The sequence below is a fragment of the Lynx rufus genome, unplaced genomic scaffold, assembly GCF_022079265.1.
Source record: "Lynx rufus isolate CCGP_SWC_20201006 ecotype Redwood Valley unplaced genomic scaffold, mLynRuf1.p SCAF_3, whole genome shotgun sequence".
NCBI lineage: Eukaryota > Metazoa > Chordata > Mammalia > Carnivora > Felidae > Lynx > Lynx rufus.
In genome coordinates this window covers 151234423-151256566 of record NW_025814845.1, presented here as the reverse complement: position 1 = coordinate 151256566, position 22144 = coordinate 151234423, and the positions used below count along the sequence as shown (strand labels likewise).

Below are 22144 nucleotides of genomic sequence, written 5' to 3'. Positions count from 1 at the left end.
TCTGTGTCCCTAACCCGTATTGTTCAAGGGTCAACTGTATTTGTTATTGCAGCCAGAAGTGACTAAGACACATTGTGACTGTAGCCCGATCCTGTCAAACCTAATAGATAGGTCCTCTTATACCCTGTGTAGAAATAAGGAAAACTCTGAAAGGAGAAAGAACTTGCCCAAGACCCTTTATAGAAGTGGAGGAGGCAGGATTTGAAGCTAATTATGTCTGACTTCTGAAATCACTTTCTTTTTTTTAATATGAAATTTATTGTCAAACTGGTTTCCATACAACACCCAGTGCTCATCCCAACAGGTGCCCTCCTCAATGCCCATCACCCACGTTCCTCTCCCTCCCCCCCCCCATCAACCCTCAGTTTGTTCTCAGTTTTTAAGAGTCTCTTATGTTTTGGCTCTCTCTCTAACCTTTTTTTCTTCCTTCCCCTCCCCATGGTCTTCTGTTAAGTTTCTCAGGATCCATATAAGAGGGAAAACATATGGTATCTGTCTTTCTCTGTATGACTTATTTCACTTAGCATAACACTCTCCAGTTACATCCACGTTGCTACAAAAGGCCATATTTCACTCTTTCTCATTGCCAAGTTGTATTCCATTGTGTATATAAACCACAATTTATTTATCCATTCATCAATTGATGGACTCTTAGGCTCTTTCCATAATTTGGCTATTGTTGAGAGTGCTACTATAAACATTGAGGTACAAGTGCCCCTATGCATCAGCACTCCTGTATCCCTTGTGTAAATTCCTAGCATTGTTATTGCTGGGTCATAGGGTAGATATATTTTTAATTTTTTGAGGAACTTCCACACTCTTTTCCAGAGGGGCTGCACCAGTTTGCATTCCCACCAACAGTGCAAGAGGGTTCCCGTTTCTCTACATCCTCTCCAGCATCTATAGTCTCCTGATTTGTTCATTTTGGCCACTCTGGCTGGCATGAGGTGGTATCTGAGTGTGGTTTTGAGTTGTATTTCCCTGATGAGGAGTGACGTTGAGCATCTTTTCATGTGCCTGTTGGCCATCTGGATACTCTGGTTTCTCTTCAGATCGCATAAATCTTTCGCCTTTTACTGAAATCACTTTCTAGTACAACATGCAGACCACTTCCTGAATTATATAGCACAATATAAATGGAGGCACAATTTTTAGGGGATGCAAGTCCCTGCATGGATATCAGAGAGAAGACCAGATAACATCCTCCAGAGTCTCTAACGATGTCATTACTGGATATTGGTGAGGCTCTTGCAACCATAAAGGTCATACTCCAACAATGACAATGGGTTTTGTCTGATCACCTGGTAACAGCTGCCTAAATGGCCACATTGTGACCAAATCTTGGCTCAGCAGAGAGGAGTTATGATCAACTGGCCATATCTGTCGTAAGAGCTGGGGGCTGTGGGTGGCATTGGGTGAAGCATGGCAGTCATACCAGACATCAGCCTCCTTGACTGAGGTAACTTGCCCATGCTTGTATGGATGAGTATGTTCCCCACAGTCACTGTTCAGCAAACTGGTGTAAATGGAGAAATCATGAAGCTTCAGTCAGACCTTTCCCACCAACTGTAAAGGCAACTGAAGAACACAATGGGTAATGCAACTGTTATGTTTGAACAAGTGCAATGCATGAATTGTGATCAAACCACAGCTTTATTTGTGTCCCCCACCATTTTTAAAACTCCATTCAGCAGGGATGATTTGTTCTTCTCTGATTAAAAAAAAAAAAAAAAAAAAGCTCTAGGTACACATTCTGTTTGTTCAGAGATGATAGTCCTACAGGCACTTGAGTCCCAAACCCAGTTTCAATTTACGCATTAGAATATATAAACCCTTGTCACACTCCAGAGTCTGAATCTGACTGTTAAGTCTCCTTCTCCCAGTCTGGGTCCAGTTAGGGACATGGGCCTTACTCACCTCTGGTTCTGCTCATCTTCCCCCATCTTGAGCTTCTCTTTCACTCCTGGCAGGGATCAAAGTTGGGGAGAGTGTGCAAATAAAGGTGAGCTAGTCCAAACATCAGCTTCCTGACCTCTGGGCCTAGGAGGCATTCCTTGCTGACTCTTAGGGTGGTGTTTTCATGGGCTCTTCCATGGCTCCCTGCTGGCCTCCTTTCTCCTGCAGCCCCTAGGCCTGGTAGCATATCCCAGCCTCTTTCCTTGGGGGTCCCCTTGCCTCCTCCAGGAAAGCCCATGGGTGGGTCCTCTGTGCAATCCATACTGCACAAACTATACACATTCCAGAGCCTAAGTTGTTGGTCAACCACTGTCTCATTTCCAGAACTCCCAGGTGGAGTCAAACTCCAGCCTCAGCTTCCCAGGGACTCCAGGAAGCTCTCTATCCTAGTCTTAACTGACATTTCTCAATGTGGTTCAGGATGATTCACACTGGAATCATCTGGAAGCAACTGTTAAAATGCTTAGCTCTGGCTCCCCACCACTTCCCAATCCACTGGATTAGCATCTGAAGGAAGAAGCATGGAAATCAACATTGGAGTTACCAGATAAAATACAGAACTCCAGAAACATTAGGATTTCAGACAAATGATTTTTTTTTTTTTTAGTGCATGTATGCCCCAAACATTGCATGGGGTACATATACTAGAAATATATTCTTTACCTGGAATTCAAAATTAGGGCACCTAGATGGCTCAGATGGTTAAGCATCTGACTTCAGCTCAGGTCATGAGCCGTGGTTTGTGAGTTCGAGCCCTGCATCGGGCTCTGTGCTGACAGCTCAGAGCTTGGAGAATGCTTCAGATTCTGTGTCTTCCTCTCTCTCTACCCCTCCCCTGCTCATGCTCTGTCTCTCTCTGTCTCTCTCAAAAATAAACAAAAAAAAAATCAAACAAACAAAATTAAGTGGGCATCCGTATTTTTATTTGATGAATCTTACAACCCTAATCTGCACTGAATGAGCAACCCAGGCTGCACATCAAAGTCAGAGATCTATTGGCCAGGACTGGGGTAAATAAAGTTACTATGATAATGCCACCCTGGGAACCTCTGAAGCATCAACCAGGCAGTAGTCCCATAAGTAACCTATGTCACCATGTGCCATCTTTTCTCTTTGGACTTCTATAGATTCCTTATAGAGCACTGAGGTTTCTCTCCACATCTGGGCCCCCATGTTTGCCTAATTCAGGGGGAGGTATTTCAATTGTAGTCTATAGGAATGGTACCCACTGGAGATGTGGCTGTGTACAGTGGCTCTGTCCCCACCTGTTCCTCTCCATCAATTCAGGCATTTTGTAATCTCCTGTTATAGTGAAAAGGCTTGACAAAAGAGAAAAAATGCTGGGCAGTGAATGAGTATTTCACAAGAAACAGGGCCCAAGTCATATTAATAGGAAAGATATAGACCCAGAAGGAAATGGATCTTCCTAGAGGTGAGCTGTGCTTTTGTCCAGATATTTTTGTAGAAAATGAGCAGCAGTTTAGGGGATGTGCCCATCATCCTTGCCTCCCCACAAGTAGAGATTAGCAATAAGGGTCCAGGTTCCTCCCCTCTACATCCACATCGCCAGAACCTGAGCAAAGGGGAAAACCACCAGCATTCAGTAGCGGTGTGAGTAGCAGGGCCAGGGGAGGAAGAAAGGTGAGTCTAAAGAAAGAGCAGAGGGAAAGCAGGAGCTTCCCAGTGAGTAGGGCCCAGTGACCCAGTATGCTTTGGTACCTTTACCCATATGCAAGTAAAAGAAAAAAAAAAGGTTAGCCCTTCATCAGGCCTCCTCTGTTTGAAGAGGCAGATTATCTATCAAAAAGAACAGATGGGGAATGCACCATCCCATGGCCACAAAACAGGCCCTGGCCCCACCCTCAGAAAGGACACCTAGATGCTGAGGAGCAGCTACCTGCAAGGGTAGGACAAGAGGAGGAGTGAGTGACTTGTCCTGGAATTTCTCCCCTCAGGAAGTAGCTGGAGCTACATTCTTGGTATAGTAAAGAGGGGCCACCACCCAAGTCACGTGATCTTATTTTGGGCTTTATAACTTTACTGGTGGACCCTATCATTCCTTTTTTGCAAGTAAGAACACCAAGGGAGCAGGCTAGACAGAGTAGACACCGTGGTCTGGAAAATGACCTGTGGTCACTTTGGGAACTGAAATTAGTGAGATTCACTTCCCAACACTGGGCCTGGCCAGTGACCAGGAAGGCAGTACTGAGGATGGTTAGGTAAAGTCCCAAATAAGTGTGCTGGAAGTTCAGGGAAAAAATAGTAAGGTCTAAATCTCATGACTGAGGTGTTGACATAAGGAGAAGCCATGGACCAGGAATTTACACCTCAGATCTGACTTTTCCATCTTTAGAAATGGACAGGGGCATATCTGGAGATTTGGAGGCCATGCATAATCAACCCAGAAAGTGGTGGGAGCAAGGATTGTGGTGGGCATGAGGGGACGTCAGTCAGAGCCTCTGAACCCAGCATGGGAGGGTCACACCTGCAGCTTCAGATCAGAGGCCTGAGCAGAAAACCTTAAGGGCAAATGTACTGGGTAGAGCATTAGTGCTGGGAGAGGCCTCTTGGCCTCCTGGAACTTCTGCCCAATCTATAGATCCAGCCTGGCAACCCCTTGCTGATGTCTTATACACAGATTCACAGAGAACCCTTTACATGACCAGCTTTGTGGAATAGGCATTTGAGCCTTTAAAAAGGGTGGGAGTGACAGAGACAAAAGCAAGGTGCCTATCAAGGACTCAGTGAGGGACAGGTCCTGCCCAGATCAGCAGGAAGGGAGGCTCAGACAAGAAGGCTTCAAGGATGAGGTCCTTCTGTGCAACCACCTTGAAAACAAAATGGCAGGAGGAGAAGGCTGCATGACCTGACTGAGTTCTCAAACTCACAGCCCATTGTGACATCACCAGCCAGGGACTGGCTATAAGAAGGGAGGATCTGTCAGCATCATTTCCCTCAGCCCTGGCCTCCATCACCTCCTATGCCAACATCAAAGTCAAGGGCCATGCTTCTGTTATCAATTCTGCTGCTCATGTCCCAAGCCAAGGGCGTACATCTCGGTATGTGGACCCCTGTCCCAGTGGTCATAGTAGCTCTCCCAGGTGGGGCTGGGCATGACAATGGCCCTGCTCACATCACTTTCATCCAGTCAATGGTGAGCATTAAGGGCTGAGGTAGAGATCTGGTTAGCAAGTTCATTGATTAGCTAATTGGCCACTAAGAGGTTGGCCCAAAAGAGCAGAACAGCAGTTCCTTCAGGTTTTCCCACAAACCTTTCCTGAAAATACTTCCCTTTCTTCTCTTCCTCAGCCCAAAGTTCAACCTGTCTGACCTTAAGTTTCAGTTTTGAAATCCTAGAATTTATCCCTGAATGAGTAACGGAGTACCTAGAAGCAAATGCCCAGAATGAGCTGAACATCAGACCTCTAAATCAGAGGAAGAAGAGTGTGGGGGTTGGGAGTATGACAGAGCTCCCATGAACTGCAGATGCAGAGCAGAAGCATAGCTAGGCACACTCACATGTGTGCAGGCGGGCAGGAGGCCAGGGTCTTCTGTTATCAGTAGGCAGCTCCCTCATGGGTTTTCTCTCCAAGGGTGGCTGAGGTTGGAAGGAAGGGTTACTTAGCTGCCTTTATGGGTCACGTAATTCTCCATGTTTAATTTACACACCCCCACAGTGGGGTCTCCACTCTCATCCCCATGCATGTGCTAGGAACTCTGAGCCTTACAAAGGTTGAAGATTTGTCCCAAGTCACACAGTGGGGAAGTGAAAGAGCTGGGATTTGCACCCATCTGACTCCAAGGCTTACATTTCCCTCTCTGCACACTACCCCATGAAATGAACACAGCCTATTCACCTGGCCTCCCTCGTTCTAGCCTGGGGTTAACTGAAATATGATTGGGGGATGGTGCATGGTGTTGGAGAGAATCAGCAGAATGCACCCCTCTGCCAGTGTGTTCAGTTGCAGCTGATTCTCACCCATTTCAGCACTGCCTCCATCACAGCTTAGGGGTTTTGTGCTCTGGTATTAATCTACAAGTCCACACGATTCTACACTGGTGATATTGGTTGTTCTCAGGACAAAGATGGAGAATGGAGCCCAGCTGCCAGCCTTGTGGAGACTTTGGTACAAGAAGATAGGAGAAATTCTGACAGCTAATGTGGCTTGAGGATTTACTCTATGCCAATCACTGTGTTGGGCACTTTAACACCCATTATCTCATTTAATCTGTGCATCTGGGTTTTTTTTTTTTTTTAGTTTATTTATTTTGAGAGAGACAGAGACAGTACAAGCAAGGGAGGGGCAGAAAGAGGGAGAGAGAGAAAGAATCCCAAGACTCCACACTGTAAGCACAAAGCCCCACATGGGGCTCAAACTCACAAACTGTGAAGTCATTGCCTGAGCTGAAACTGAGTCAGATGCTTAACCGACTGAGCCACCAGGGACCCCTGTGTATCTGTTTTATAGGGTAGGTCCACTTTAGGAATGAAGAAAGGGAGTATAAGCAATGTTTTTAAGTTTCCTCCAAATCATTCAATCAGTAAACAGAGTCACCATTTGGATCTTGGGCTGTGGGAGCCCAGGGTCTACCTCTTAGCAAATGCCATATTCTGCTTTTCAGAGATGTCACACAATTGGCACCCATAGCAGTCATCCATCATTCAATCAAACCTGAAGTTCATAGTCAGTCTTAGTACTGTGACACATTTCTTCCTACATGCATAAGGCCAGCTTGTTCACATGATTGAAACCATAAGTTTGTATATGATTTTTTTATCCTGACTTTCCCCCGTAACATTGTCTCATGACACATCATTTAAAGCTCTTCATAAGCATAATTTTCATGGCTGAATGGATATGCCCTACTTAGTCATGACCTTGAGGATGTCTTCAATCTCTTGCCATTATAGAGATCACTGTAGTGAACATCTTTATACTTCTGCATTCCAGATTCTTACCTTAGGTTAGGTTCCTAGCAGTGCAGCCACTGAGTTAGAGGATCATTCACCATTGCTGAGTGTCTCCTGCCTGCCGGCTGTGGTTCCACTAGCAACAAGGCCTCCATGTCTCCTTCCCCAGATGCTTCTTATGTTCTGATGTCATAGTCAGGCAAAGAGTGATGAATAATGTCTGACTTAGCACAATGATAAAGCAATGAAGAAACATAATGCAGGGTAGGAGATAAAGAAGGGCCAGGACAGGAGGGGCTGGGAAGACCTGTCCAAATAAGTGATTCTTGAACAAAGGCCTGAACAAAGTGAGCCATGCAACCATAGGAGAGAAGAATACTCCAAAGAGTGGCACTGAGTAGTGCTAAGAGAACCAAGCCTGAAGCCAGACTCTCTAGGTTCAAAACTGGGTATGGCCATGATTAGCTGTGTCACATTGGGCAAATAACTTAAACTCTCTGTCCCTCATCTGTCTCAACCGTAAAATGAGGATGGTAATAATAGTACGTAGGTGAGGTAGCTCATAGTATTGTTATGAAAATTAAGTAAATTGGTCTTTGTAGAGTGTAACTGTGTGTGACATATGGTAAGCACTCTATGTGTGTTTCGAAAATAAAAGAGGAAGTACAGATTCAAAAGTTCCACAAAGAGGGGTGCCTGGGTGGCTCAGTCGGTTGAATGTCTGACTTCAGCTTGGGTCATAATCTCACAGTTTGTGGGTTTGAGTCCTGCATTGGGCTCTGTGCTGACAGCTTGCTCAGAGCCTGGAGACTGCTTTGGATTCTTGTCTCCTTCTCTCTGCCCCTCCCCTACTCACACTCTGTCTCTCTCTCTCAAAAATAAATAAATGTAAAAAAAAATTAAAAAACAAAGTTCTGCAAAGAGTCTTAATAGATTCCTGACAGCTGAAGGTTCTTGACACATATTGCTAAATTTTCACTCTAGCTTTTTTTTAAAAGCAAAGCAAAACAAAACAAAACAAAACTGACCACTACAGGTCACTCCAACCTACACTACAAAATCCTCAAAATGTTCATTGAGTGAAAATTTGGGAAAGTGGCATCGAGAAAGAGACAAGAGGAGGGCTTAGGCTCCTTAGAGTCAAACTCATTCCTTGTTCCAGAACACAAGGTGGAACTTCAAGTCAACAAATATAAATGGAGTATCCCCTCCTCCTGGGGCAAGGAGCTGGACACATATTCTCTCCAGAGGTGAATTCTCTTCTCTGCACAAGCAGTCACAGCCTTTGCTCTCAGCTTGCTGGGGCATGGAGCTGCTTTGCCTGGAACACAAATGTTCTAACCTACCATAGCTCAGGGCTTGCAGTAGGTCCCAGCCCTTTCTGGGCCACCTTTCTGGTTTCCTGCATGTATGTTTCCTGTGGCTGCTGAAACAAACCACCACAAACCTAGTGGTTTAAACAACATGCATGTTTCATCTTACAGTTCTGTAGGATAGAATTCCAGCACAGTTCTCACCAGGTGAAGATCAAGCTGTCACCAGGAATTTGTTCCTAATCTGAGGCTTTAGGGGAGATTTTTGCTTGCTTCAGCTTCTAGACGTCATCTGTATTCCTTGGCTTGTGGACCCTCCATCTTCAAAGCCAACAATGTTGCATCTCTGAATGCTTTTCTTCCACAGTCACATCTCTCTCTTGCTTCCTTCCACCATGTTAAGGACCCTTGTAACTGCATTGGTCCCCCTACCATTATCCATAAATAACCACCCTATTTTAAGGTCAGCAGATTAGCAACTTTAATTCCATCTCCCAAATCCCCTTTGCCCTGGAAGGTAACATAGTCACAAGTTCCAGGGTGTGGTCCATTAAGACATGGACATCAACGGTGGCGGGGAGGGCATTATTCTGCCTACCATTCCAGGGATGGCTCTGGGCCAAGTATTTTACTCTGATTTCTCTTGGACTAGAGCAGAAATAAGCTCAGTGAGTTGACTTGCCTGAGATCACAATGCTGTGAGAGGGGACAGAGCCAACACTTCTGACCCAAGTTCCAGACTCTGTTTAACAAAATAAACCATCTGTTGGCTTACTCGTCTTCCTAGAGATGCTTCACAGGGCCAGCCTCAGTTTCCTCATCTCTAGAATGGGTATAGTGATAGCTACTTATAAGCCTCTATGGAAACTGACCAAATGTTGCATCTTTTCCCTTTTTGTCTCTTTCATTCTACCAGAATGTGGTAAAAGACCCATTTTTGAGGAAGGAACTCAGTATTCCAGAATCATAGGGGGGATGGAGGCTGAGGTGGGTGAGTTCCCATGGCAGGTGAGTATTCAAGCAAGAAACGAACATTTCTGTGGTGGCGCAATCATCAACGAGTGGTGGATTGTCACTGCTGCTCACTGCTTATTTTATGAAGAGCTATCGTGAGTACCAAGAGCCCATTGCTTCTGACAATGTTCACCCCCAGGACACACCCACACTCAACAAGACTCAATTTCTGAAGGAAATCCTAGACCTGGTCAGTCCTGAATCAGACAGGAGTGACTACCACCCATGGAAGATAAGACAGTGAACCTGAGGCTGGCATCTGCTGTGCCCTCCTCATGGTCACCTAGAATTAATAACTATCGTTTCCCTGAGGTCACACACTGTCCTTTTCAGGAAAATTTGTGGTTTGGTGGAATCAAAAGGCTTGGTCCAGGGGCGCCTGGGTGGCGCAGTCGGTTAAGCGTCCGACTTCAGCCAGGTCACGATCTCGCGGTCCGTGAGTTCGAGCCCCGCGTCAGGCTCTGGGCTGATGGCTCGGAGCCTGGAGCCTGTTTCCGATTCTGTGTCTCCCTCTCTCTCTGCCCCTCCCCCATTCATGCTCTGTCTCTCTCTGTCCCCCCCCCAAAAAAAAAAAAAAAAAGGCTTGGTCCATTCACCTCTTCTAGGACATTTAAGTCCTTCTAGGAATAAATCCTCCTAATTCTGGAAGTCTGAGATCCTGGGCTGACACCCTATTTACTTGCGCCTTGTGGAGTTTTCTCTGCACTCCAGGAGACTGGCTGTAAATCTAGTGTAATCATGATTCAGTTACTTGCTAAGAAACTACCTGCATTAACTTATTCATTCAGACACCAACCCTGAAGAAGGTAGATGAATAACCCCATTTTAACTCATTCAGTCTTACAACAGCCCTCTGAGGCAGGTAGAATGAACAACACTATTTTACAGAGAGGGAAACAAATCCAATAAGGCTAAGTGACTCCCCGAAGATACACATAGAGTAAACAGAAATAGGATTTGAATTCTGGCTCCAGAGCTTATGCTTTCTGCTATATCTGCTACTCTACCCCAAGAAAGTTTGAAGATACACAGGAAGATTGACTTTTAAAAGTTAATAAAAAACAGTGGAAAGTTTCACCATGGCATAACCAAGGAAACTTGTTGCATATGCTTCCATAATATACTTAAGGATTGGCTATTGGGAAGTTTCTGGCCATTCTGCTTGGAGGGAAGTCCTAAATTATTATTGAATATTCTTTCTGCTTAATCAATGGTAGGTCTAGATTAAATTCCGTGCTGGGTCTGTTAAGTTGCTGGTAGACAAATCAATGCAATAACACCTTACCTATCTGAAGCATGTTTGATCTATGCCAAGTGGTCTTTTCTGTATCTTTGGAGTCTCCAGAGCCAAGAACTTTGTCTGTAGCATTAGGCAGGAGTATCTCATTCACATCTCTAGGACTGTGCTGGAGCAGCGATGTGGCTGTGGTCTGCCACCCTTGCTGTTTCACTTCCCTCTACCTTTTTCAAATTCTCACATCTTCTGAACAACAGCCCCAAGAGGACAAGTCCTAGTGGCCCCTAGAGCCATATGGGATTAGGTTGTTTGGGCATAGCAAATTCTTTGTACCTTGTGACTTCTCTTCTCCTCCCACCTCCCCCTGTCTCGTTCTGTGCCACCAGTCCAATGGACTTGAGTGTTGTGTTGGGAACAAATGACTTAAGAAGCCCAACCTTGGAAATAAAGAGGGTTACCAGCATAATTCTTCACAAGGACTTTCAAAGAGTCAACATGGACAATGACATCGCCTTGCTGCTGTTGGCCTTGCCCATCACTTTCAGCGGTTTGAAAGAGCCCATCTGCCTGCCCAGGAAGCTCAGCCCCTCCATGTGGCACAAATGCTGGGTGGCAGGATGGGGTCAGACCAACACTGGTACGTGACTGCTCGGCATTTCTTGAGAGTTTCTGGGGGAAAAGCTATATCGTTGGCATCTGAAGATGGGACAGTAAATCAAAAGATATGGGCAGGAGCATGAAAGGAGAGAGGGCCAAAGAAGGAGGGAGGAGAAAAGGACTTGGATTGGAGCAAATCCCTGCATACCTGAGGTTCATAGATGCCAAATATCAGCTCTTCCTAGTGCCAAGGAAGCATCTCCTCAAAGCCCCAAGCTGAGATGTTAGGTCCAAGCCAAACCCTGGGTGTGGTCATATTCAGCCAGCACAGAGCAGCCTTGTTTGTTTGTTTAACTGAATTTAAACTCTCTGGTTTGCCAGGGGCCCTACACTTTTTATTCACTCACATCTCCCTTGATTCACACATTGATGTTTCTTACCTGGTTCCTACGGGCATTTAAGATGCCTGCCCTGGCCCAGACTTTTGATGGTCCTGGAGTGTTGCCCAACCATTCTTAGAAATGAATCTGTTGTTACTTGTTACATTGTTACCTGGCCAAAATAGGAGAAACTGTACCAGGGTAGAAAGGGATTATGAAAGCCTCATTGGATTATCCCCAAAGAAAATAGGTAAGGGAAGGTATGGGAACAGTACAGCATAGTCTCAGGCCTGAACAAGACTCTAGGTCCATAAGGAGCTTTGCAACCAGTTGGGGTCTGGAAGGTGGTAAGTATTTCAGGAGTTTGGTAACTATAGAACAATTAGAGTAGCACTGTTTCTGGGCTCTGGGCACTACTGGAGAGTTAGAAGTGAAGAGGTTGCAGATGAGTACCTTTAAGATTAAAACCAGTCAATAAGGAGAATAATTTGGAAATCTGTGTGGTCTGGGTTAATGAGATAGAAGTCCAGACAAATTCCTGAAAGCTGGCAGTCCAAAGAGGGCCTTGGCAAATCCCCTACAAAGGATCTTAACCAACCTACCCCTCATCTGGAGGACTTGAAAGCGTTTTCACTGGGAGTGCAAACCCACTTTCAGCAGCCCTGTGTTGGGGAAGTGCCATACTCACATATTAAAAAAGTAGCAATAGGTACACATGCTGAAGAGGCAGGATTATGCTAAGAAATGATCAATAGCCAGTTCCAAGAAGTCAAGTCTGTAAGGCTGGTTGGAGTCAAGCAGGAAGCCTGCTTAGAAGCAGGAATATGATGTTGAATAAGAGGGATAATTCAAGTAGATGGAGAATTGTTTAGAAAAGCCTGGGGTGGCAGAGTGAGTGAACTGCATGGGATTACTGGAAGGAAGTGGAGAATGGAGGATGTGGTGGAAGGTGGACAAGTGGCTGGTGGGACACGGGGAGGCACAGGGTGATCTAGTTGCATTATAAGCACTGGGATGCTGTCTAATGACTTTTCTAATGTGCCTTCTCTGTGGGCTAGATGACAAAAACTCTATGAAAACTGATCTGATGAAAGTGCCAATGATCATCATGGATTGGAAGAAATGTTCAAAGGCATTTCCGAGACTTACCAAGAATATGCTGTGTGCTGGATATGAGAATGAGAGCTTTGATGCTTGCCAGGTAATTAGGAGGTAACCCCACCCTCATCCTATAGGGTCCTGTCATCTCAGGACTGCCAATGCAGGGGTATCCTTTCCTCACTGAGAATAGACAATAAGAGTCTGGACAATGTGTAGGAATCAGGGCTCAGCCAGGGCAATGCGGGCATGGACTGTGGAGTACTTTTTGCCAGGTCTTTGGAGTATTAGTGCATGCCCATGATTCAGTACGCAGCAACACTGCATAAATATTTCTGCTCTTCTACAGATATACTACATAAATAGGACTCCAAGATTTTTCCATTTCTTGGACTTCTTAAAAAACAGAATTTGAGATTCATATAAGGAACTATTGTGTTTTCATTAATTTAGCAACTACTGTTGTGCACATTAAGCCCTGGGGAATCTATCCATAAATGAGATATAGTTTCTCACCTAAAGGAACCCATAATCTCCTGGGAAGGAAGTTGAGTAAACGTATAATATTTAGGATGATACATGTGGGTGTCACTGAACTAAAAGCTGATGACTTAGTTTTAATAAAATGAACACAACAACGTAAAAAGAAAAATATTTTTGACTGATGCTAGAAAAAATAGAGAAAAAACTCAGAAATTAGTTTTTTATAGCTCTAAGGATGAATGATGGGTTTTGTCTTTAAAGCTTAAGGATGCTCTCTTTGTCTTGGGAGATGCTTTCTTCATAATCACCTTGATGAGCCCACTTACTCCTACTAATTTGCTAGGCAATGGATCTGGTCACTGGTGTAAAACTATGAATGCAGATGTTAAATATTCTATGGAGTAATGAAAAGCTGTCTCATGGAAGGGGAGAGTATTTATCTACAGAATTATCTATCATTGTTTAACTCTGGTAGGCTCTGAGATAGGGCCTTAGGAGGGAGTTGCTGGGATAGGGTTGAAGAAATCAAGGGAGAAGAGAATGGAGAAGGGGCTCTGAGGTAAAAAGAATGGCCTCCAGCAGCAATGATGCCGAGTTTATTTTTTATTTTTTAAATGATTATTTATTTACTTTGAGAGAGATAGAGAGAGCAAATGGGGGAGGGGCAGACAGAGAGGGAGACAAAATCCCAAGTAGGCTCCACACTGTCAGCACAGAGCCCGATACAGGGCTCAAACTCACGAATGAGATCATGACTGGAGCTGAAATCAGGAGTCAGATGCTTAACTGACTGAACCACTCAGGTGCCCCAATGATGCCGAGTTTAGGAGTCTCCCATGTGGTGAATGCTGTGAGGACCAAAAGGAGAGACAAAATCCATGTCACATTAACCTTGTGTTTTCTTCACATTCTGGACAATTTAAAACATTTTAAAACAAACAAACAAAAAAAGAATTGGAACTTGTGGTTCCAGACAAGATGGAGTAGACACATTTACCCCAATCTCTCCCACTTAGTACAGCTAAAAGTACTGGACATTATATTGTAAAACAAAAATAAAGACTGAAAGGTAGAGATGGACTGACTAGATACCCCAATGCTTAAGGAATGACACAACAGTGTGTTCCTTGGGTTTTCTTTTTGCCTCTTATATATCCCACACTGGATGCTAGACAAACCTGCAACCCAGAATACCAATGATCACAGATGAAACTAACAAAACAAGAAAGACTTCCCTCTCTTTGGACCAGGAGACAAGCAACCTAGCAAGGCAGAAACATTTTTGACAATAAATATTAAACATTGTATTCCAACAAACAACAACAACAACAAAAACAGGAAAAAAACTGATAGCCCCTCTACCCCATCAACCAAGGTCAAGTGGACAACCTCGACTTCCTCCCTTCCCCTGACCTCCACGGTGGTTACAGAGGAAGCTAAGTGGAGCTTAGCTTTAACTATCATCTAGTAGTAACAAACCACCCTCTTCCTCTCTTGATGTCAGTGGAGGCCACCTGAGGAACTTGAGCTTCCACCACACCCAGGTGTGCCACCCAGGTATAACTGGACACTCCTGCTCCTCCCCTGGCTGTGATCGCTGGTCTGCTGGGCTTCCACTCCAATCCAATGGCAAAGAGTTGCTATTTCCTTTCCCCTGCTCCCAATCTCAAAGAGCCCTGTTAAAACTGAATATTTAAATGAGAACCAGAGTGTTATAACCTAATACTCAAGGCAGGATCTGTCATCACTAGAACAGAGAGTTGGATTTAATCTATTGATAAACCTGGGATAAGGAAAATAAAGAAATAAAGAAAAATAAAGCCAAAAGTCTGAGTAAAAAATCTTTTTAAAATTGAGAACCATTAATTCCTAGAATAAGTTCAATTAAAATGTAACTCAAAGTGTATTGTGCACTAAAACTATATATATATATATATATATATATATATATATATAACTATATAAAACTATAGTTTTATAGTAAAAGTATAAAAATTTTTAGAAATATAACACAGGAAATCTTTAAGACATAGAGTGACTTCAAAAACAATTCATAAAAGGAAAAACTGATAAACTGGACCTCATCAAAATTAAATATTTTTTCTCTGTGAAAGACCCTATTAAGAGTTTTACCAAATCCAAGTTCAGCTGCCCTGTCACTTGAAAGGCCATAACTCAAGAGACAAGTTTTTGATTGGGAAGAAATTTGAGCTTTATCCAGCAACCCAGGGGGAAGGTGGACTCTTGAGCAAAAGCCAAGTCTAAGGTTTCTACCTGGCCCAGGGATTTTTAAAGGGTTTGAGGGTAGTTAATCAGCAAAGGGAGTGCAGTGGCTGGCAACGTTTCTTGATTATGTGCAGACTCAGTGATGCCAGCTATAGATGTTATCTCAGTGCTTGGAGGTTGTGCAAGGGGGTCTGATTCTTTTTTTGTGATGTACAGGAGTACTCCATTCTTTCTGCAAAAGAGGACCAGGTCTACAGATGCACAAAGGGAGGTTAGTAAAATCATTTGTGTGACCTTAAAAAAAACAAAAAAGCAATCATTTGTAGGACCTAAAACAACAACAACAAAACAAAAAAATGCTAAAAAACCTATTTGCTAATCAGAAAGCCAAGTAGACTTCAAACAGAATTGCTGGCCTCTGTGGCCTGGGAAAGTTCTAGTCCTTTAACTCCTCAAGATCCATGGTCTGCAAATCTCAAAGAAAGTAAATTATTTCTGCTACACATCAAGGGACTTAGGTCAGCAAGTAAGGAGTATGTTAACTTGAAGCTAGTCAACCTTTATGACTGGTTGGATTGCTCTTACAAGAGGATGGAAACAAAACTACAGATTGGGAGATAATACACAACAAAGGAATTACCTAGAATATATAGAGAACTCTCAAACTCTCAAACAGTAGGGAAAAAAAATGCAATTAGAAAATGGGCAAAAGACATGAACAGACATTTCACTAAACAGGATATATAGGTGGCAAATAAGAACATGAAAAGAGGTTTAATATCATTAGCCACTAAGCAAATGCAAATTAAAACTACAATGAGATATCACTACATACCTCTCAGAATGGCCAAAATAAAAAACAGTGACACCCTCAAATGCTGACAAAAATGCAGAGGAACTGGATCACTCATACAGTGATGGTGGGAATTTAAAATAGTCCAACCACTCTGGAAAACAGTTTGGCAATTTCTTTTAAAAAAAAACCGGATGCACTCCTGCAACACAACACAGCAAATGCCACTCTTAGGCACTTAGTTCAGAGAAATGAAGTCATATATTTACATAAAAATCTGTACAGGAGTGTTTATAACATTCATAATAGCCAAAAATGGAAAACAAATGTCTTTAAAGATGTGGATGGTTAAACTGTGATACACCAATACCATGTAATACCAGTCAGTTATGACAAAAAGAAACTATCGGTACATGTAACAATGTGGATGGATCTCTCGAGACTTATACTGTGTGAAACAAGCCAATCCCTAGAGGTCCCACACTGAATGATTCCATTTACATAACATTGTAGAAATGACAAAATTATAGGAATTGAGAACAGGTTCGTGGTTGCCACGGATTAAGAAAGGGTTGCAGGTTGGAGGGAAGTGGATGTAGCACAAAAAGGGCAACATGAGGGATCCCTGTGTCAATGTCAAAATCCTGGTTGTGCTAATGTACTATACTTTTGCAAGATGTTATTATTGGAGGAAACATGTAAAGATGTTATTTTTGGAGGAAACATGGGATCTCTTTGTATTATTTCTTACAACTGCACATAATTCTACAACTATATCAAAATTAAATAATGAAGAGAAGACAAAGCTTCCCAGTAATAGCAGTTACAGAAAGGTTTTGAAACATAGCCAGGCCACAGACTCAGACAGTAACCATTTCATAGTGAAGCAGGAGGAAAAGGACTCCAATATCAATAGAAAAGGGGAAATAACATTTAATAGATAAGATTGGAAAGGTAGAGCATTTGGAGAGAATGTGGGAAAAATCACAAAGGCTTGAAACAACTCATATGCTCAGGGAATTTCCAATATTTCAGAAGCCAAAAGTCATAAAAGGTAAGTCTGGGGAAGTGGACAGAGCAAGATCACCAAGGGAGGTGTGTGCCAGGCATGAAAGACTTGCTTTTACCCCAGGAGTCCCTCCCACTGCTCACACAAGAATATAAGAATCTAGAGTCTAGGATTTTTGCTTTAATACCTCTCCTATGAACATATACTTTAGTGAAAGCTTCTAAAATTAAGTATCTATTACCTAAGAGTGTTATAAATGAGTGTGCTGTTATCATTTTAGGCCTTGTTTTTAAAATTGTGAAGTGAGAAGCCTTGCTCTCTGTTCAGATAGCTTTCTATTGCTAACAATAAGCTGACAGTGATGCGTCAAGGAAATTTTTCTGAAAGTCTACAATATTATCATCACTTAAATAGATAAACCAGGCAGACCATCCCCTATGGTTTAAAAATAATTGCCTTTAAAAGGAAAATCATACTTTTACATTTAGCAAATTTCTAAAAAAACATGCCATCACATAACTCAGGGAAATGATAATTTTATAATGAAAATATTTAAATCTGTTCAAAATAATAGCAATAGATCATGCTATACTTAAAATACAAATTAAAATCAAATGTTACAGGGGTGCCTGGGTGGCTCAGTAGGTTAAGCTTCTGACTTTGGCTCAGGTCATGATCTCATGGTTCATGAGTTTGAGCCCAGGATCGGCCTCTGTGCTGACAGCTCGGAGCCTGGAGCCTGCTTAGGATTTTGTGTCTCCCTCTCTCTCTGCTCCTCCCTCACTCAGGCTCTGTCTCTCTCTCTCAAAATGAATAAACATTAAAAATTTTTTAATTAAATGTTATAATTAAAAACAACTGAATTTTTTCTTTATTCTTCCCAACACTTTTCCTATTTGTAATACGCTTACAAAGATTATACTATGAAAAATAAAGAGTTTAGTTAAAAAATAATTTTTAGGGGTGCCTTGGTGGGTCAGTTGGTTGAGCATATCACTCTTGATTTCGGCTCAGGTCATGATCCCTGGGTTGTGGGATCAAGCCCCACATCAGGCTCTACATTGAGTGTGGAGCCTGGTTAAGATTCTCAGTCTCTCTTTCTCTCTCCCTCTGCCCCATTCACACTCTCTCTAAAATAGTTAAACTTAAAAAATAAAAGAAAGAAATGCACTGTTTTCTTATATGTCTTGCTCCAACAGAAACATTGTCTTATTCATGTGTAAATTCTCAGTGCCTAGTGCAGTGCTTGGCACGTGAAAAATGCTCAACAAATGTTTGTCAAATAGATGAACTTTCCAAGGAAGCCAGGGACTATGTATCAGTAAGGTAGCACTAGTGGAGGGGACGTCTGAGAGAGGTCCTCAAGGAGACTAAGAGTCTGCAGGTGGAGAGGAGATAAAGAGCTGGCAATCAGCTGGGCTTTGGGAAGTCTGGTCATGGGATTGCCAAACTGACTTGGATTTAGACCTGAGCTGCTTTTTTGTTTTTAACTACTTTATTTTTTTAGAGCAGTTTTAGGTTCACGGCCAAATTGAGAGGGAGGTATAGGGATTTCCCGTTTACCCCCGTCCCCACAATATGCTTAACCTTTGTACTACCCACATCCCCACCAGTACCAGGGTACATTTGTTACAACTGATGGACCTACACTGACATGTCATTATCACCCAAAGTTTGTATTTTAAGGTTCATTTATGGTGCTGTCCATCCTCTAAGTTAGGAGAAAAGCATAATGGCACATATCCATCATTATAGTATCATACAGAGTAGTTTCACTGTCCTGTGTTATCTTGAGCTCATCACCCATGACACTTTCACAGAAGTCTTATTTCACTCCACAGAATCTTTGACTTTTAGAATCACAGACTTTTCAGAGCTGGAAAGGAATATATAGAAATATTTAATCAAGACTCTGTTTCACAGATGACAAAACATGCTTATTTCAATCATCACTATCTGAATGGATCCAAAGCAGTGTAATAACTTCCTAGCTCTTTTACACATATTCAATAATTTCATTTTTTCCATTACCCTGTACCATGGGCTGGGCAGTGCTCACTATCTCTGTTTAACAGATGAGAAAACAGGGATTTAGAATTTAAGTGATTTGCCTGAAGTCCAGGTGGTAATGTGGCCATGCTGGAAGTCAGGTCATCTGGTTCTAACCCAAAACAGACAGGAGTGATCACATGGTGTAATTATCTCACTGTGGTGAACTTGAGAGGCTCCTGTGGTCAGTATGTTTCTTACCAGACAGGTCCCTAGCTATCAGACTTAGTCCTTGGAAGAAAGTCCCCCTTAGTCACTTAACTATTGTTAATAAGATGACAGTGATGCAGCAGCAATCTTTGCTTTTTCTTTCCAATAGAAAGAAAGAAATTAAGTTTATGCATAAAAGGACATGTATTTATAGATGTCCCTCTTGGTCCCAGGAGTCTGTGAAGAGAATCTCTATTTCCTAAATCTACAAGCAATGTTTGTAATACATAAGGGTAAAATAACAATATTAATACACTTCAAGGCACTTACTACATAGCATTTACCCTGTGCCAAGTGATCTATAGATTCTTAAATTTTCATTTGCTAACAATCACGAGAAGTGGTTGGTATTATCTCCATTTGAACAATGTGGAAACTGAGGCTTAAAAGAGTTGCTTGCCCAAGGACTGTTCTCTCCATGTTGTGTAGGAAAATAACAAATAACCAAGGCAACATATTAGTCACAGTTTTTATAAATTCATCCCTTCATAAATGAAGAAAGTTATAAAAACAAAATTTATGGAAGGAGTTATTTGAGTCAAGTCCTGTTGATCTGGTTCTTGCCCAATGACTGAAACAAAACTAGCACAAAGAAAAATACACACCCACAAAAACCAAACAAGTGTTAGAGGTAGTGTTTTGTACTGGAAAGGACAGTTTTGGTTTTGACCCACATTTACTGGGTATCCTTGAACCTTGACCTCTTTGTTAATTCTCTGTATATCCCTCTGCTTGGGGATGTGTTTTTCAGTCAACCCAAACTCCATTTGAACACATTTATTCATTATCTTCCTCTGCACTTTATCTCTGTTATCCACACCCTATGACCTTGGAACTAGTCCTCATCATTTATACCCCCAAAGTCATCCATGGTTCAGATCTTCATCATTTTCATGTCCTCTTAACTAGTCCCTTTACTTCCTGTCTGACTTCCCTCCAGTCATTGCCACACACAGTCTTCTTGTCAAATTCCTATTCATCCTTCAAACTAAGTGCTTTGAAGTCTATCCTGACAGACCTTCCCATAAACAGAATCAATTTCTTCCCCACTTTGTACTGCTTTTATATTGTGTTCACACTTCTGTCCAAAGACAGTTTATCCCATTGGTTTACATTTTTCTCTCTTCCATAGAGCATAAGGTCTTGTATTCTGAAGGCCTGACAATTAGTTTTCCACAGTGAAGATTTGTTAAAAATTGATCACTTTTTGATAAATTCTGACCAATTTTTGAATTATAAAATGGGCATCAAAATACCTACCTCATGTGAGTAGCGGGGTTGATGAGAAACAAAAGTCAAGGGGATAGCTCTATGCCTCACTTATTATGTCTGGGAAACATTAATCTTCCACCTCCACCTGTTAGAGCTTGTTATAAGATTCCATTCATTCTAGTCACCTGTTTATGACATTGGTAAAGGAAGCTATGTCTCCACTGAAGAAAAGCCTCCTGAATGATTGTAGCCACTCAGCAACTTCCATGAAAGGCAAGTAGCAAGGTGGAAAGAAAGTGTGCTTTGGGATCAGGAAGTTCTCGTTCCAACTCTGGTTGGGCTACTCTGTACCCCTGATCAAGCCTTCATTCCCACTTAAGCCTCATTTTCCATGTATCAAAATGGATAAAAGGAAGCCATATATATGTGTGGTACATGTTAGGGACCTGGTATATATTTTCTGTATATATAATCATGTGAGTCATGGACCCATGGGATTCCACACCAGAGGGGTCACACATTCAGAAAAGCTTAGTTCACTTGTGCCCTGAAGACACCCACACCAGAGAATTAAAAAGGAACATCATTCTCCTTCATGGCTCTGGAAGTACATCAAAGGAGACTCAATTCATTTCCACAACTCTAATAATATTTCTTGTATCCTATTTTCATTCCTTTCTTTTACAGCCCTTCATGGAGCTTCTGATTTGATAAGGCCTCACTCTTCTTCATCTGTGTAGCATTCTCTCTGTCTTCCATCCCCTCTCACTGCATTGTGGATGCAATTATTTTTCTCATCAATTCTCTGTCCTCCTCCCTCTTCAGTGTTATCCTCTCCACTGTCTATAATTTACACCTGCAACTCCCAGAGCCAGCTTGACAGCTGCATGCTGCTCCCTTGGACCCAGGAAAGGAGTGGGCATTGGTCAACAATGGCAAGATTTCCTTTGGCATCCAGGAGCAGGGGAGACCAGTGCATTCTCTCAATTCACAAGCTATGCTCTGTATCGAATGAACAGTCAAGAATTGTACTCACTATTAAACTGTGTTCTCTGTCCACAGGGTGACAGTGGGGGACCTCTGGTGTGCACCACAAAATCTGACAAGAACTGGTACCAGGTAGGCATCATCAGCTGGGGCAGGAGCTGTGGACAGAAGAACACTCCAGGAATATACACCTTGTTAGAAAATTACAACCTCTGGATCAAGAATGTGACCGAGATAGAGGGAAGGCCCTTTAATGCTGAGGAAATTCAATCTCCTCCCAATAGGAAACGACTGAGGTCCCACGCTGCAGAATTTCCAGAGACAGGCAGCCCCAGATTCTGGCTCCTGATTTCCCTTCTGTCCTATATGCTATTCTAGGTCATTTTCTACTGATAATAAAGCAGATGCTATTCCTTACAAGGAAAGTGTGTGAAAGTGTGCTACCAGCAGAGGGACTGGCTATGAGATTAGATCTAAGGGCCAGGAATTGAGAGTGATATTAGAAAGTAGGACCAGAAAGACAGGCTGGATCACTGGTTTGGGGAGTGGGCTTTGGGTCCCCCCATTAGTCAGGATTCTTTCCATTGCAGGTGAGTTATCTATCTCAAACCATCTAAGGGCAAAAACAGTTATTTACAGATGTACATAAGAGAAAAATACCTAGAGTG

General features: G+C 42.6%; 1 protein-coding gene across 1 annotated transcript; it reads left to right on the top strand.

Moving 5' to 3' along the window:
• The first annotated feature begins 4936 nt into the window (after positions 1-4936).
• Positions 4937-21854, top strand: PRSS55 (serine protease 55). The gene is made up of 5 exons (XM_047090712.1): positions 4937-5015; positions 9098-9290; positions 10819-11069; positions 12468-12610; positions 21552-21854. The coding sequence occupies exons 1-5, from the start codon at positions 4937-4939 to the stop codon at positions 21852-21854; spliced, it is 969 nt and encodes a 322-aa protein (XP_046946668.1).
• Positions 21855-22144: the final 290 nt, after the last annotated feature.